This window comes from Artemia sp. Qi Xiang Cuo, chromosome 3 (assembly GCF_049724085.1).
Source record: "Artemia sp. Qi Xiang Cuo chromosome 3, ASM4972408v1, whole genome shotgun sequence".
NCBI classification, from domain to species: Eukaryota; Metazoa; Arthropoda; class Branchiopoda; order Anostraca; family Artemiidae; genus Artemia; species Artemia sp. Qi Xiang Cuo.
This window is the reverse complement of record NC_142796.1, coordinates 71,613,798-71,631,256: the sequence shown is the minus strand read 5'-3', so window position 1 is coordinate 71,631,256 and position 17,459 is coordinate 71,613,798. Positions and strand designations below refer to the sequence as shown.

Here is a 17,459-nt window from a genome sequence, read left to right as displayed (position 1 = left end):
AACAAGCGGAACAATAAATGGCTCCGATCAACATGAAAGTTCGGTCTGCATCGCTGAACCCCTTGCGGGTTCCAGTAGCAGTCAAGAAACTCTCTCAGATATCTCTAGGACGCGTCACGACAAACCAGCTCAACTTATTCTTGAGAGATATCCGGCTTCCATTTCTAATGGAAGGAAATTCAGTGCACATTACTATAAGACTTATAAATGGATTGAATACTCAAAAAACTTGAATTCCGTGTTTTGTTTTGCTTGCCGGCATTTTTCTATGGGGACTCTAAGGGCTGGAGGAACTGCTGGAAAAAGGGCTTTCATTGAGTCAGGATTTTGCAAGTGGAAAGACAGTTCTGCTCTATTAAAGCAACATGATGGTTCTGAAAGACATAGGCATTGTATGTCAGCATGGACGGAATTTAAGATAATGAGTACTGGTACTTCGAAATCTATAGCGAATGTCTTAATTCAGTCCAGATATCAAGAGGTTCAGGAAAATAAAGATCATGTGAAGTACATTTTTCGCGCTATTTGCTTTCTTGGCCACCAGGGTCTTGCTTTGAGGGGTCATGGCGAATCAGAAACATCTGCAATCCGGGGTAATTTGGTAGAGTTGATGAAGGAAATGTCTAGAGGTGATAAAAAGCTCAAAACCAATTTACTGCGCCGATATGGTAGCTATTGCAGTAATCAGAACAAAAATGGCGCAGTAACACTGCTAGAAAATGCCTTGTGCCAAGATATTATTTCAGAAGTAAAATCAGCTAATTACTTTGCTATTCTTGTCGACGAGACAAAAGACGTTTCTAGAAAAGAACAATTAGCGATCCTACTCAGGTACATATCAAATGGAAAAGTAGTGGAGCGACCAATCGGCTGCTATCACATGCACAAATTAGACGCCGAGAGCTTATCCAACTCGATTTGTGAAACTATAGAAAAGCTTGGTGTAGATTCGATGCTGTGTATTGCCCAATGTTATGATGGCGCATCCGTCATGAGTGGGGAATTTAACGGAGTTCAAGCAAAGTTTAGGGAGAAGGTGCCTCATGCAGTTTATGTACACTGTCACGCCCACAGATTGAACTTGGTTTTGACTGACTGCCTAAAAAATATCAGCGAACTTTCTGAATTTTTCTCTGTGGTGCAAAGACTTTACGCATTTATATCATGCAGCAATACTCGTCACGAGCTATTTGTGGAATCCCAGCGTATTAGCGGCCAAAAAGTCTTGGAGCTAGAGAGAACCGTCCAGACTCGCTGGTTTTACGCAGTCCGCTCTATTTCGAAGGTGAAGGCCAGATTTGATTGTATTGTTGCTGTGCTTGCTGTAGTCTCCGATAGTTCCAACGGCGAGGCAGCGTGTGAAGCAAAAGGACTACTGGACAAAATCAACTCTGCCTCTTTTGTTTCAACTTTACACATAGTGGAAAAAGTATTAGTCATTGTAAATTGTTTATCAGAGCAACTTCAATCCGAAAGTTTGTTGATTTATAAGGCGCTTGCACTGATTTCTGGGACATATGAGACACTCAAAAAGCTGAGAAATGATAACGATTGGAAAAACTTAAACAAAAACATATCTGAATTCTTAGCTTTAAACGATATCCAGGAATCAAAATCTCCACAATCTAAAACCAGTGCTCGAAACAAGAGAAGTCAAGCCATTTCCATTCGTCTCAAAGCCTTTCTGTCAAACTCAACAACCGGTAAACGCAATATCAGTCAGCCAGTTGAATCAGACTGCGGTAAACTTCTGTACTTTGAGGTAATAGGTCGTTTCACGAGTGAGATGGACCAACGTTTCATGCAGAATATGCCTCTGCTTGACGCTTTATCTGCCTTCGACCCCTCAAGTTCTAATTTTCTAGAACTTTCAAAAGTGGAAAGAGTTATGTGTCATTATCAAGAGATTCTCGGTGTCGACGACCATGCCATAGAATCCCAGCTTTCTCTTGCAAAGTTGCATATGTCAAAAAGTGATATTTCAAAAATGCATCTTCTTCGAGCTATCGAAACCTTATCCGACCTCTCAGTTGCCTATTCTGCAGTGCTAAAACTGATGAAGCTAGTTGCTACTTTGCCTGTGACCACTACCAGTAATGATCGATTCTTCTCGGCATTAGGGCGTGTGAAAGACTATCTGCGATCGACGATGGGAAACGACAGACTCAGTGATCTCATGATAATGGCCGTTGAAAAAGAGGAGGTAGAGAAACTGGATTTGGATAGATTAGTCAACGATTTTTCGGAAATTAATTTTACCCCCACCCCTATATATGCCAATTCAGGGTATATATTTGCACATTAGGGGGCTGGGGGTAAATTTTGTTTCTGATGTAAATGAGAGGTAAGTTTGAACGGTCCTCTTACCCCCCTAATGCACAAACATATACACTGAACCGGTATATATTGCGACGGGGGGTGAAATTCTTTTCCGACAAAATGATTATTATATTTGGCAACGGCATAAGAAAGTGCATCGAGTGGTCTTTTAAATTTATTCATAAGTCAATAGTTTGAATAACGAAAAATTCACCTGATATTAATGGAATTGCTCGAAATGGGTGTCACATTAGGGTACATCTTAAACTTTTAAATTGGACTTGCGAGTAAAACAATTATTATATTCGAAAAAAAAGGCAATGAGTGTGATCACCTTACTTCATCCTTTGGTAAGTAAAGGAACCATCTCTATGTGTACTAAAGTTGTCGTATTTAGTCCTACTAGAAGTTTTAATTTTCAGGTCTACCTTAAACAGGCTCACCATACAGAGATTTTGAAAATTGGGAACGTACTGCTCTGGAATTTCAATCTTATATATAAATAAAAATAAATCTTAGGGCCTGTTGGTCTAGGAGTATGATTCTTGATTTGATCGCAGGAGGTCTCGGGTTCAAATCCCGTACATGTTAATACTAAAGCATCGTTTTTTAAAATGCAACCTAAAATTGATCAGTTTTTTTAATATAAAATTTAAAAACTATTACAAGATGCTTCATTTAGAATGGTAAAATGTAATATTTTAAAGTTGTTCACGTTCTTCAATTAGAATTGTGTTTAAAAAAAAAATATAGGAAATAAAAAATAATATGTCAATACTCAACGCTAGTATAAACATAAAACATGATGTAGGAACGAAATTGTTTATTTTGTCGTCATAAAGGTTAATTTAGAATCGGAAACTGACATATGACCCTCCAGGCCCCTTATCCCCTCCCCTTCACACACACACATATGTTTAAGAATACTGTTTTGAGGGGGGGAGGAGTTTGTTCTGCTGACTATGTTTTTTTTGGTGTTTTTATTGACATTATTAAAAATTACAACTTTTGCCCCCCCCCTGGCAGTGAATAGGGTAAGTCCCCAATTTCTTTGTGCTAAACGCGAGACTAGGGACACAATTTTGTCTAGTTCATGCATAATTTGCGATTGTTAAGACTTGTAATTACAAAATGCGACTGTATCGACCGTCGAAACCGTTTACGCAAAATATAACAAAATCTGGATCGTAAATTGATTTAAAACCTAAATAGATAGCAGATAAGATGGAAAAACGAGTGAAAGAACCTATCAGATATACATCTAAATACTAAAATATGTTCCAGTGTAAGCTGTTTCAAACATTTTGAAAGAAACCTTGAGAAATTTGTGCTGTTTGCATGGGCGGATCCAGGGAATGGGTTTCAGGGCACATACCGTCAAATGGCTAGTAAAACTGATACTGATACGTAATGACTTTTTGAATTATTCTTATTCCATGCATTGCCCTAGGATGGATTGCCTTAGTTTTGCCTCAGGAGGGATGGATGATAGACTATCTATCAACAAGGGAAATGACATCATTTTTATACAGTTCTAAAAAAAGGTTATGCCAGGTTTGCCTCTCACTCATAATACCTGTCTTGGCTTTACTCCAATTAGCCATATCTCTCAACTTTTCCATCACAGTTCACCAAGTCAATTTTTTTTAAAAAAAATACAAGAAGGTCAGAAGTCATAATAATATCATATTTTAATATGCTAATAATAAAAAGGTTGGAGCCAATATTTTGCAGATAATCAACAAGAAGTTAGTTATTGATCTGCCACTGTCTTTTTAAAAAAAGTACAAGAAGCTTATGAAAACACATGATTTATATTCATTGACAATTAATTATTACATAATTGATTGACAAAACCTACACTATATATTCATTTTATATTTTGTGTCTGAATTATGTTTTTTTTTATTTTAAAAATAATTTTATTAATTTAATTGTTTAGTTTAATATATATTAATTCGTATTTAGTAAATTTGTTCGTTATACTTTCCGTTCTTAAATCAAGCTAACTTGGAACCGGAATTTTTGTTTTTGTTTCTGATTGTCATGTACTGTCTGTATATATATGAGTTTTTAGTATCATTTTTTAATTTACACTTAATTTTGCAATTTTTGATATATAAGTTTTTGAATATATTATTTTTTCACTTTATATTTTACTAATTTTTTTTAGATTTCTAATTTCCATTTTTATTGCTAGATTTATTTCAATTATTTCCTACATTTCTACTGTTTAGGTTGCTTCTGCTCTGTTTTTTTTCGCTTTCACGTGACATAAGAAACAAATAGGTCTCAAATTGACATTGTAGCAGTCTTTTGGCAATGAAGATTCGCTGTATTCCAGATTGCGAACCGTAGTAACTTAACTTTAACTACGGAAGTTACTTTAAGTGGCATCCACCAGGAATAGTTGTGAAATAACTACTGGTGTGTTTGGATTGTAAAGGTATAATCTTATTGAGTTTCAATTGTGTTCATCGCTCTTTCAGTCTATTTTAGTTTAATAATACCTTCAATAGCAATGTTATTTCGTTAAAGATGCACGTTAACTATCTTTAATAAAAATTACTAAAAAAGTAAATCAAAAGATACTTTTGTGTAGTTCAAGCTACTACAAAACGTCAGCTACAACATAAAAATATACTTTTTTTTTAAAATTAAATACTTTTTATTGAACCTGGAATGCAGCCATTATTTTATCAATGGTCTCTTCAAGCCTGAGTTTTGCTGCTATCTAAACCGGAATTTTCGTCAATAATTATGCTTAAAAAATAGATATAGTTGCATGTTACTTTGGAGGCATTGCTTGAAAGAGATAAATTCCAGGGATGTTGATTAATTATTTCAAGAAATACTTTTATTTGATCTAAGTTAGTAAAACAACATCTGGAATGGAGTGTTTTTCAGTGAGAATTCTTTATCAAAGGGTTACTTTGATTATTAAAAAGAATATGATAACTTATCCTGATGATATCAGAGTAAATATATTAAAATAGACCGGCGAAATAAGCGAAGCAGGAGAGAAGCTGGAATTAGACGAGTTAAGATGTTGAAATGAGTCTGATAAAAAAGAAAAAAATTAGAAAGAATAGGAAAGGATTAGAAATGTTTAATGTAAGTTTTAATTACTGTATATTTTATAATCCTCCTTATATTCATATATTCGTATCTCTAATTCCTCGCTCTCTCAATGACATTAATTTACACCCCCCCACCCCTAGAGATTTCCAAAACTATATTTTTCCATTGGAAAAAAAATCTCCCTTTTGGAGGATATAAAAGATTTATATCCTGGTCCCAAACCTTTCTCGGTCCCAAACATTCTCAACATTTTTCGGTTTCAAACATTTCGAGATAACGAACTGTAAGTAAGGAGCGACGCAGTAAGGACCTGCAGTTGTTTTCCACATTTGACTTTGAAAACAAAATTACTATATAGCTGGCGTTTGTTATTGCCAAATATCTAACGCGCAAAATCACGCATTTTAAGTAACAAAGGCAATTGATCTTCGTTACAAAAGAAAAAAAAAACGAATGAAATTAGATGCAGATAAAAAATTTGTTGTCTACAATTTTTGTGCTTATTATTAAGTAAGAAATTCTTTTATTAGCATGTTTTCTTCTGGAGAAGATAACAAAAGGCTTTCGATTGTCTTATACTTCAGAACAGATAATGAATATTGCAATTATTGATGCTATTGGATAGCCTACAATGAAAGTACTGAACCCATTTAAAACACTGACATGATACGAGAAAAAAAAATCTTGGCTAAGGATTAGGTACTTTGCAATTGACTAAACATGAACTTAATCAATAAAACCAAATAATAATTTTTTTTTTACTTCTTTAATACAGTGTACAAAACAAGAGAGGATGTAATGAAATATCGACCTCCAGAGTGTCAAATCGACCTCCACTAACACCAGCATGTTTAAAATGGGGCACAGCTTTATTAGCTCGCAGATAATAATTTGTGACAATAATTTGTGACATGAAATTAGTGATATTATTGTTGCTCTCTTGATTCTTCTGCTCCTCTGCGCTTCTTTGATACTTTGTTCTCTGCTATACATTATATAGTCGGTAGAATTTTTTTTTATTAAATTGAAATAGTTTAGCACCTTTACATTTAAGTTTCTTAATTGGTAACCTATTTGTATTTTTAGTCTTTGCTAGTGCTGATAATATTTACTGTGATATAAGAATGGTTAAAGTTGGTGTACTCTTTGGTGTTGGTGCATTGGGAACGCTGTTTATTCTTTTCCTCAACAATTTAAGCAACAGCAGTAAAGGGAGGAAATAAACAAATGCTTTAGAAGCCTTCAAAAATTCTGTGTCGCTGTTTTTCACCAAAGAAATGCTGTTGCTTAGTCTGACTTTTGCATATACAGGTAGGTAATTATTTGTATAATTGGTTAGGGTGCCTAATTCCAAGGCAGTTCTTCAAATCTGAAGACAATCAGGTAATGTTATGCAACGGGTGCGTGATGCCTAAAAGCAAGCGAGTTCTTTTTTTCATCGAAGAGGCTGCATAAAGTCAGTAGGCTAATGAAAAGGTTACGAATTTTTATATAGGTTGGCATACCCTATTTTGTCTCACGGATGTGGGATCAATTTGGAAATTTTGTATAAAAGTTTTTTTTTTGGGGGGGGGGGAGGGGAGGGTCTGTAATATCAGATAATGTACGTTGGTGTGGTGCGCGGGGGGTAGGACATCAGTGTTTAAGAAGGGAAATGAAAAAACTGATGTTGTTGATGTATGTGAACCCAGCATCATTAGTAATGTACAAATAAATAGATCTCATAGTTATCGATACAATACGAGTAAATAAATTTTTTAGATACCAGGAAAAAAGTTAAAAAAAAAGTCTGCATCCATCATACCTGGGATGATTTTATAATTTCAAAGAATTTTAATATTTATTTGGAAGGTTTTAGGCTGGGTAGTGTGTCTTAACATCCACTAAACAACAACGCTGTGCTGGAGGATAATAAGAACGTGGGCACGAGGTTGAGTCCCACAGCTTGGGCACACAGAAGATGAATTCCAGGGGGGGGGCTTACCTGATCTAAGTTGGGCTTTTAATGATGTATAATAGCAAATTCAAAACAAAAATATAAAAATAAGGCAGCATCATTACGCCAAAAGGGGACTAGCACCCCCACCTGCCCCCCTTATGGTTGTTCATGTCTTACAGGCCTTGATTGGTCGCTTCTGAATGTATGTATGACATCTTTAACCTACGCATAACTATTGCTGTTTTTAATATAATTTTTAAATTTTATGTATAGATAACAGTAAGATTGTAATTAAATTGAATGCTGAGAAGAGGGAGGTTGCTGCAAATTGGTTACTTATGTAATCGACCGTGTCTGGATAAATGTTCGTTTAGCTATATCGTCGTCTGGTACTATTATCGCCAAGCATTAGTTACCTAGGACTTCTCATTGGGAATTATTTGAGGCATTCACGATGGCCTTTTGTTGGTTCAAAACTTCAGGCAATATATGGTGTGTTTGTTTCAGTAAAGCTCGATATAAAAGCAGCATAATTTCAAAAATCTGTAATGCATTTGATGCGCCCTATTTGCTTGCTTTGGCGCCATTTTTGAATATAATCACTATTTCTGATAAAATGACCCTGTGACAATTGCTTTCCTTGGAATGCCTCTGGGGCTCGAGCCCAGCGTCTTGTTTCTCTGCATGGGGTCATGGGGTTATCGATTGTTATATTAGAGAAGACCTTCGGTTTTACCACCACCCTCCCACACAGTATATATATATATATATATATATATATATATATATATATATATATATATATATATATATATATATATATATATATATATATATATATATATATATATATATATATATATATATATATATATATATATATTGAAGAACGTAAACAACATTAAAATAAGACATTTTCCCATTTTCAATAAAGAATTTTATAACAGTCTTTAAATTTTACATTAAATAAACGGATCAATTTTACATAGCATTTTAAAAAAACGAAGCTTCCAAATTAGCATGTCCGGGATTTGAACCCGGGACCTCCTGCAATCAAAGCAGGAATCATACGCTTAGACCAACACGCATTGCAAATAAATTTTATTTATATATATCTTGAAATTCCAAAGCAGTAGGTTCACTATTTTCAATATTTCTTTACGGTAAGCCTGTATACCCTAGAGATTAAAATTAAAACTTCTAGGAGTAATAGATATGGCAACTTTAGTAAACTTGGAGATGGTTCATTTACTTACCTAAGGACAAGGTGAGCACACTAATTGCCTTCTAAAGGCCTGTTGGTCTAGGGGTATGATTCCTGCTTTGGGTGCAGGAGGGCCTGGGGTCAAAACCCAGCCGGGCTCAGTTTGAATCTTCGTTTTTTACAATTTTAGGTCAAAGTGATCAATTTATTCAATATAAAGTTTAAATATGTTATCAAGTTATTGATTAATACCTGGACAATGTCTTATTTTAATGTTGTTTACGTTCTTCAATTACAATTGCGTTTAAAAAAAAATTTAGGAAATAAAAAATAATGTGCCAATACTCAACACTAGCATAAAAACATAACATGATGTAGGAACGGAATTGGTTATTTTGTCGTCATAAAGGTTCATTTGGGAATGGAAACTGAAATATGACCCCTCAGGCCCCCTATCCCCGACCCTTCACACACACACATAGATTTAAGAATCCTTTTTTGATGGGGGGCGGAGTTTGTTAATCGGACTATGTTTTTTTTGGTGTTTTTATTTAAATACTTAAATAAAACAAAATTTCCCCCCCCCCCCTGTAGTTGGAGGGGGTAAGGCAACACTTGATTTTTGGTACCAGCTGGCCTGGGGACTCGATTTTGTCTCGTCCATGGATACTTGGCGATTGATAAGACCTAAAATTAAAAACTGCAATTGTCTTGATCGTCGAAAACCTTTGATGCAAAATGTAACAAAATCTGGGAAGTACATAGATTTAAAACCTAAATAGATAGCAGATAAGATGGAAAAACGAGTGAAAGTAGCTATCAGATATACATCTAAATACTCAAGTATGTTCCTGTGTAAGCTGTTTCGAACAATTTAAAAGAAACCTTGAGAAATTTGTGCTGTTTGCATGGGCGGATCTAGGGATTGGGTTTCAGGGCACATACTGTCATACATCAAGCTTAGTGCATTATAACTTCAGTGCACGAGCAATGACAAGAACACTAGAGCACACTAGATTAAGTGCCAACCTAGCCTTCCGAATTTTAATACAAAATATTCCAACAACAAAATATAGCTCATTGTCTAATTATATCGCCGACAATATTTGGTACGATCAAGACAATAGAAAAATAAATAGAATTGGGCCAATTAAATATCTCTCCATACTAATAGACCAATGACACATGTTAAAAGGTGAAAGCTTCCTTAAGATCTTATACGTCAACTGTGTAAATAAAACGTATCTTAATTCAATAAATCCTTCAACGGTATCCGCCATTTTTCAAGTTATCCCAAGAGAATATAAAGACATAAAGAAAATAACCCTGAATTTCTTCAAAGAAGACGAAAATTTTGGAAGAAAAATATTCTTTGGTTTAGACGTAATCGTGCGTGAGCAACTATGCTGTTGCCAATCACACGTAAACTTAAGTTTCTCCATTGTAAAAATAATAAATGACCAACTTCCCCTATCTCAGCTGTGCAGTAAAGCCATTCGACAAAATATGTGATTAAATGACATATTGGCCAGACTGGAGGGCCTTCCCATCCCGAACCGAGTGTTGGTGTATTTAATGTACTTGAATATAGCTGAAAGCGGGAAAAATAATATACTATTTGAACTCATATTTCTCAGCTCAAATGTTTCGTCATGGGAAGATTATCGACTTCTCGATATGCTTAAATCTCCAAGTTCAAAGGCGGCACTGCTGGTTGATGCAGCAATATTGGAGTTACAACCTAATAGTAGCGGTAGAAACTGTATATACAAATAATCTTGTTGAAATGAAAAAAACCTCTAATATTACCTGAAAGGGTTATGTCTGTGTAAAGTGATTACTATTGTTATGTAAAAGTGCGTTACAAGAATAAATCAGTAGTGAATTAATATTTATATAACTATGAATTACAGTAAATATCACGGGGTCTAAATATATTGTTAATACATTGACAAAAAAGGTAGTTTCTCGAAAGTCTTTATACTTTTAAGCCTATATGGAATTCGTTAAAACCGAGCACAAAGGCATTAAACGAGATTACGGAGCTTTGGGAAATTGAATTACTTTCAAATACATAGGTAGTCGGGTGCAAGGAGGCACCGGTGAAAAAATAATTCAGCTTCGACCTAAAGTTAGACTTTTTCCCACTCAAAGTAAATATTCATTATTGGTTAATATGGAGCTTAAGATGACCCGAATTAGGGTCGAATGAATGAGTACCCGTTGTACGAGGAAATGCCTGTGAAAAGATAGTTTGAACTCGACCTAGAGTGTACCATGACTATAACTAATCTTGAAAAAGTTAACCAGACAAATGTTAATAGAAACTACCTTTCATTTCAGAACAATTATCGATACAGAATTAATATGTATAAAGCACGCCAAAGAAAATGTCATATACTCAGTGGCAATGATCATTGTGAATAAATCAGGGGAAGAAGTCTTCGCAAAAAAATGGGACGTCAAGTATGATTTAAGGAAATTTGACGTGGAATCCTATAATTTCGGTCTAAGTTTTTCAAACAAACCCAAATATCAACCAGCGAGAGGTAAATTATGAATAAAATATAACGGCAGAAAGGGCAAGTACCTCCAATTTATTCAACATGAAATTAGGAAATTACAAATACAACACAAAGTTCAGTACTGGTACGTTAAAGGTCCTTGTCAGACAGATTTATTGCTTCTCGACAAGTGTAGAAATTAAGAATTAGTTTACAAAATTGAGGGAAATTCAGACTGCGTAAAATACCAAGGAAAACATGACCCCCTCCAAAAAATAAAATAGTACAAACAGTATTTATATAATCCAAGAAGTTTAACATATAAAGCAAAAAGAAAAGAAATCATATTTAAAAGAATTAAAACTTATGAATCAAAATCAAAAGTAACCAATAAATCAAAAAAACTATCCCAATTGAAATAATTAAGTTAACCCGAGCACCTTTTTACATTAAGAGAAAAATTCTTGCGTGAAAGCAATTAAAATGTCTATCCCCCCAGCCTAAGAATCAACCGTACGTTCACCATAAGCAAAGCAACAAATTGTACGACCACGAATCTTAATCTCACCTTGTTTCCTTCCCTGAAAAAAAGAACAAACAATAGGAATCTAAGTTCTCGTTCGATTATCCATCATAAGAAATCTTCCTGTATTATGTTTAACGAAATATTAATTCCAGAAACATCAAAAAAGGATGTGGCTAAAAAATGTCATAACAATCTTCGTTTCCCAAATTGTTGCCCAAGATATCGTAAAGCTTTGAATAATCTTCAAACATGAGAATTCGTCATTTGCAAGCCACAATGCCTGGAAGATATTTATGAAACTAGATCCCAAACCGTTTGAAACTGTATTTCAACAAGTAATGAGACTAGAAAAGAATACTAATGAATTAAAGGAGTCTATATTCCAATTCTTAAAATCGGACAAAAGCCTGCAGGCAACAAAAGACATGCACCACAAGGAAAATACAGGAGATCTACCCCCCATTACACCTAAACTAAAATTGAAATTCCTAATAGATGACTTTAGCAACAAGGAAAATACAGGAGATCTACCCCCCATAATTCCCAAATTAAAATCGAAATTCTTAATCGATGACCTTTACAAGAAAATGGCAGAAATCAATAAAGCTCTAGGAACTAACGACAAATAAAACAGAAGGAGAAGAGCATTAAGTAATTTGGACGGTTCTATAAGCGAATATACTACGGCAAAATATACTACAGATTCCTTCTTGACAACTTCCAAGAAAAATAAACTCTATGATGGAAATTACGCCATGCTACATGAATTACCAAGCATATGGACATATGTGAAACAACAATGACAAGACCATACGGCGAGCAACGTTACTAAGAACGTATTTCAAAAAGAAATAGAGAAAAATATAGATAACCCAAAAAGAAAGATAAATACCATGACAAATAAAGCCCAACTTGAGGCAAGAACATAGGAAATAAAACCCTCACTAACGGATATCGCAACCAATGCAAGACCAGAATTAATCACACTCAATGAACTGTCCCAAGGAAAATTAATTACGATAACACATTTGAAACCGACGACGTTCACCAAATGGTCATGGTCCACAGGACCAACATTTACAAAGACCAACTCCTTCGGCAGCATGTATATAAAATTTAGGGCAAGACTCCCAGTATTGCATACCAAAACTCAAACTATTTAGTTCAAGGAAACCATTCTAACAACAAAAGGAGACTTACGGAAAATAAAAAAAAAGAGAAATATGTACCCAAAAAATGCTGGACGATTGACGGCAAATACACAAGTGCAAGATTCGCCATGGCTGACGAACCAGCCAAAACTAGGTTAAATTGTTACCTGAGCTAAACGAGAAAAATGTAGTAAAAGTATCGATTCACCAATCATTCTTAATATTGTATAGACAGAGACTACAGACACTATTTGAATTCTTCAGTACCGAAATACGAAATTTAAAGAAAAGTACCACAAGAATCTTCGAAGTATTTTGTCGAAATAGCAAATATCGCAGATCACCTAGTCTAATACCAATCGTAAGATAATTAGCTTCAGGCTTATTTGAGCTATCGACTGAAGAAGACCAATATATCCTAAGGGAAAACGTAGGAAAACTAAAAAACGCCTTAAACGTGACCTTACATGTTCAAAAAATACAAGCCAGTATAGCCAATAATCAAAAAGACAAAACTGAAACTATTTCAAATAAAATATCAAAGACAGTAAGCATAATGAATTATTCACAAAATTAAGTAGATCGTATGATATCCAATTCAAGCCTCACCACGGGATCACCAAAAATAGTTATAATGTCATTACTTAACTTGACAACTGTCTTGAGTAAATCTGAATTTGTATTATGCGACCTTACGGGAGAACCCTTATTATATGACCTCGTGGACCCTCGAACCTAAAATATATCGCAGATAAAATAAAAACACATCTAACATTCGGTCTGCATCTACCAACAGAGCCAGAAGTAGCTAACCTGTTCCACTATTACACTAAACTAAAGGTTCACATCACGGAAATAAACGAAAAATAAACGAACAACTATTTGCAGTAGTAACAATTTTATTAATACATCAACAATCCATATATGACTTGTATAAAATTTCTACGTTTCTAGCAAATATAAGGTTAACTAATTTGTTCATCAATATCACCCCGAAGCATAACACATGATATTCAATCAATATAAGAGGAAGTATGCCTTAGCAAATCCACAGGATTTTAAAGAATGTGTAACATTCAAAAACAGGGTATGTCAACTAGCCCAGATAATTTATAAAGTGATACCTGGAACTGGTACGATAGATATATTTTTAAAAGAAACTCAAAAAGAAGAAAGTCCCAGTTCATGTCAAGCACTAGTAAGCAGTACTAAACGAGAAATGTTCATTCATCTTAGGAATGACCCTTGGCTATTTTTTGTCCCAACAGAAACAGTCGGGACTATTTCATGTTACAATAACACTGAAAGAATCGATCCAAGCTACAGAACTGAACTACTATTACAAGACGTGGGAACAATAACCATAAGACAAGGGTGCCGATTAGTAACCAAAGAAGCAACGGTACAAACACCACCGCTAGCCACAAGCTCGAATATAATAAGCCCCAAGGTGGTCAATTTCAAACCAGTCAATTTATCGTTTACAATTCCTAATATTGAAAATGAAGAAGTAATCGCCACAATATGGTCAAAAATAGAGAATATCAAGGGAACCTTACCACTAACAAAAATAAGAGAAGCCTTAGACTCTCAAATTCCCTTATTTACTAATGAAGACCAAAGATTGACGTATGTAGAAAGTAGATACGGACTATTCTCAACAAAATTTTTGTGGAATATCCTCCTGACGGTAGGATTAGTATTCATGATCTCTATAACTATAAGAAGGTTATTGAACCTAAATTATGGAAGAGTAAAGAGTAAAGTCAGATCACATCAAGCCGAGTGAGATGCAAAACCTAAACCCGGAACTCCCTGATAACCCTTAAACAAAAAAAGGGAGGACATGATCGAACGAATAAGAATAGAGGTTCTTATTCGTGCAATTTCCAGTTCCAAATTTATACTTATTGTTTGCATATACCCTTGCGGCTATAAAGATGTATTTCATAAGCAATATCAACGCTCGTGAACAGTAAAAATTTCGAAATTTGTTGTAAATAGAGACCTCTCATAAAACCATGTAACCTACCTCTCATGTAATCTTAGAATATAAAATTAAATGCTAAGGTAAATTAACAGTGAATAACTTTTGAAACGTATTGAATATTGAACTTGTGCGAAATGCATATATATAAATTTGTACACATAACCACCAAATTTCGAGAATCTATACTTTGATATTTTTTGTAAACATAATGATTTTTCTTATGATTACTTTGATTATCTTGTAGCAACACAGTATTAATCCATTATACTTATAAAAGAATGAAGATTTCTTTTATTCAATTTATCTTTGAGTTCAAGTATACTCATGTTAAATGGATATGATTAGCACGACTAATCAAGACTATTATTTAGAACAATAGCCCCCGAATAATGCTGCTTAAAGTGTGTATTATCGCCGTACGTGTTTTTTTAATTATGTAATTATAAAGAGAGCCTGATTTATCCCAGATATTTATATTCCAGGAAGCAGATTAATCAGTGCAAATTAGTTATTGGTGTACCAGCATGCAACACGGATACAACCCAGTAGCATCTACTCTCATCATTCGTCAACCACCGATAAGTACTCACCAAGGAAACTCCTGAAGACAATGACCTGATGACAATCCAAGTCTAGTACAAGGTAACACTACCCCAACCACTATTGGCGAACAAAGGACCCCAGATATAGATATATATATCTGAACGAATAATTACCTAAAAAACCACCCTAACCAGTCATTTCGTAAAACTGCATACAAATCCGTCAATTTACTATCCTTAGAAGGCAAGCTCCCAAACATTAAATCTTAAGGAGCAAGAATAACCCTTGAGTCAATCTCTCGAAGATTATATATCTTATGGACCAAATTAGAGACAATATATCGGAACAAGATCCCAAACTTAAGTTTTGAATCTGTTTCAATCGTTGTTAGATGTCGCAAACCCGAACAATCCTCCATAAGAAGAAGAACCAAACATAATCATTTTTGTTAAAAATATGAACTGTACTTGCTAAACTTTTCCCAAAATGAAGTATTAATAGAAGAGAACCAACCTTTCATTAGTGTTTTAATCCCCACCATTAATCCTTCAATGATAAGTCTTCATTGAAACAAAAATCAAAGACAATGCGTCAAACATATAACCTGGGATTAAATTTTGATTAAACCATAGTTAACGTTAAATGTTGTAACACAGCCCATAGTCCAAATAAAAGAAGGACTGAACGTGAATAATTTACAAGAAACATAGGTTGTACGAGTATTAGAGTTTTCCGAGAATAAAAGTGTCCAGTAAGAGATACCTGGCCCAGTGATTAAGATAATCATTTTATATAATCAATTCCCCAAGAATTACGTATCTTTTAAACATTTCAACAGCTCTCTGACATCAACCTCTTGTATTTGATTTGAAAACCCAAGCACGCACTATTTTATGCAAGTAGTCTCACTTAAGAACAATATAACCCTTATCCCAAGCAACAAGTGCCAGAAGATGAAACACCACGAATACAAACCATAAACAATTAGTCGACAAAATAATTAGTTCAACGGAAGCCCAAAATTAAGTGACAACGCCTGTGAGTATTATAGACACGTAGAATGATGAAGTAAGTGTGAATCTTATTTATGTATTTTATAATTTTAGTGAATATTGAGAAACTTTTCATAACCAGATGAAAATAAGCGTAAATTACATTACCCCAATATTGCAATCAGACATCAAGTTTAAAAAATTATATTGTGAAACCTTTTGTTTGCAAATCGTTTAATTTATATATATATATATCAGTGCTCTTGAAGTCAGTTATGTATCGTGTCGTTATAGCATCAGCTGGAAGTATAGTAAAGTTAAGAGAAAAAACAAAAAAATACTATTTTAGGCGATAAAATATTCGGAAAGTCAGAACTCAGTTAGTTAGAACCATGTAGAAAACCAGTTACGTATCGTATCGTTATAACGTCAGGTGGAAGTATAATAAAGTTTAGAGAAAAAGCAAATATGTACCATTTTAAGTAATAAAATGGTCGCAAAGGCAGAACTCAATTAGTTAGAACCATGTAGAATTATTAGCATGTCAGGTGAAGGAATTTTAGTGGTGGAGGGAATAATAATATTACACAATAGTGTAGTCAATAGAAACTCTTTGACTTTCTTCAAATAGAATGCACAGGTGGTGGACTTTAAAGTGATGTTATAGTACACGTAGCCTCATATATTACCAAAGATAAATTTAATTCAAGTAACAAGTACCAAATCAAAAAAAGAGGGGTATGTAAAATCAAAACTTAAAAGAATAGAAATAGCAGGGTACCATAACGATGAGGACATCGTTAAGGATGGGAAGGATAATATGTAATGGAATAGATTTTCAAGACCCCAAAACTTTCTAAGTAAAATATAATCGCCCAGAATATAAACCCAAAAAATTCAAGCAGCCCTTGATTGTCAAATTTATAAAGTAGCGAAACATTGTACCACAATTGTAACTATGAAAAAATCGTTCCCACAAAAAGGGTAACAGCAATAAATATTCAGAATGACCAATTTCACATGACATGCAACCAATTTCACATGTCAGTTTCACATGACATGCAACCAACCATGTAATCTAAATCTTGAGTTTGAAGTTCCAAACGATCAACAGGTAGTCACTTGAGATAGGAAATAAAACTATGCATAAATAACAAGGTAAAGCTTTAAAAAATATTTTCTTGAGATACAATGTAAAACTATGTAAAAC

The 17,459-nt window shown here is 34.3% G+C and overlaps 1 protein-coding gene across 1 annotated transcript in view; it reads left to right on the top strand.

Annotated features, from left to right (window-relative positions):
• LOC148954489 (UNC93-like protein MFSD11) overlaps nucleotides 1-17,459 on the top strand; it is a 139,283-nt gene that overhangs the window by 73,222 nt on the left and 48,602 nt on the right. The window contains 1 exon segment of the mRNA XM_089086548.1: nucleotides 6,455-6,711. Within this exon segment, the coding sequence (XP_088942674.1) occupies nucleotides 6,455-6,711 (257 nt within the window).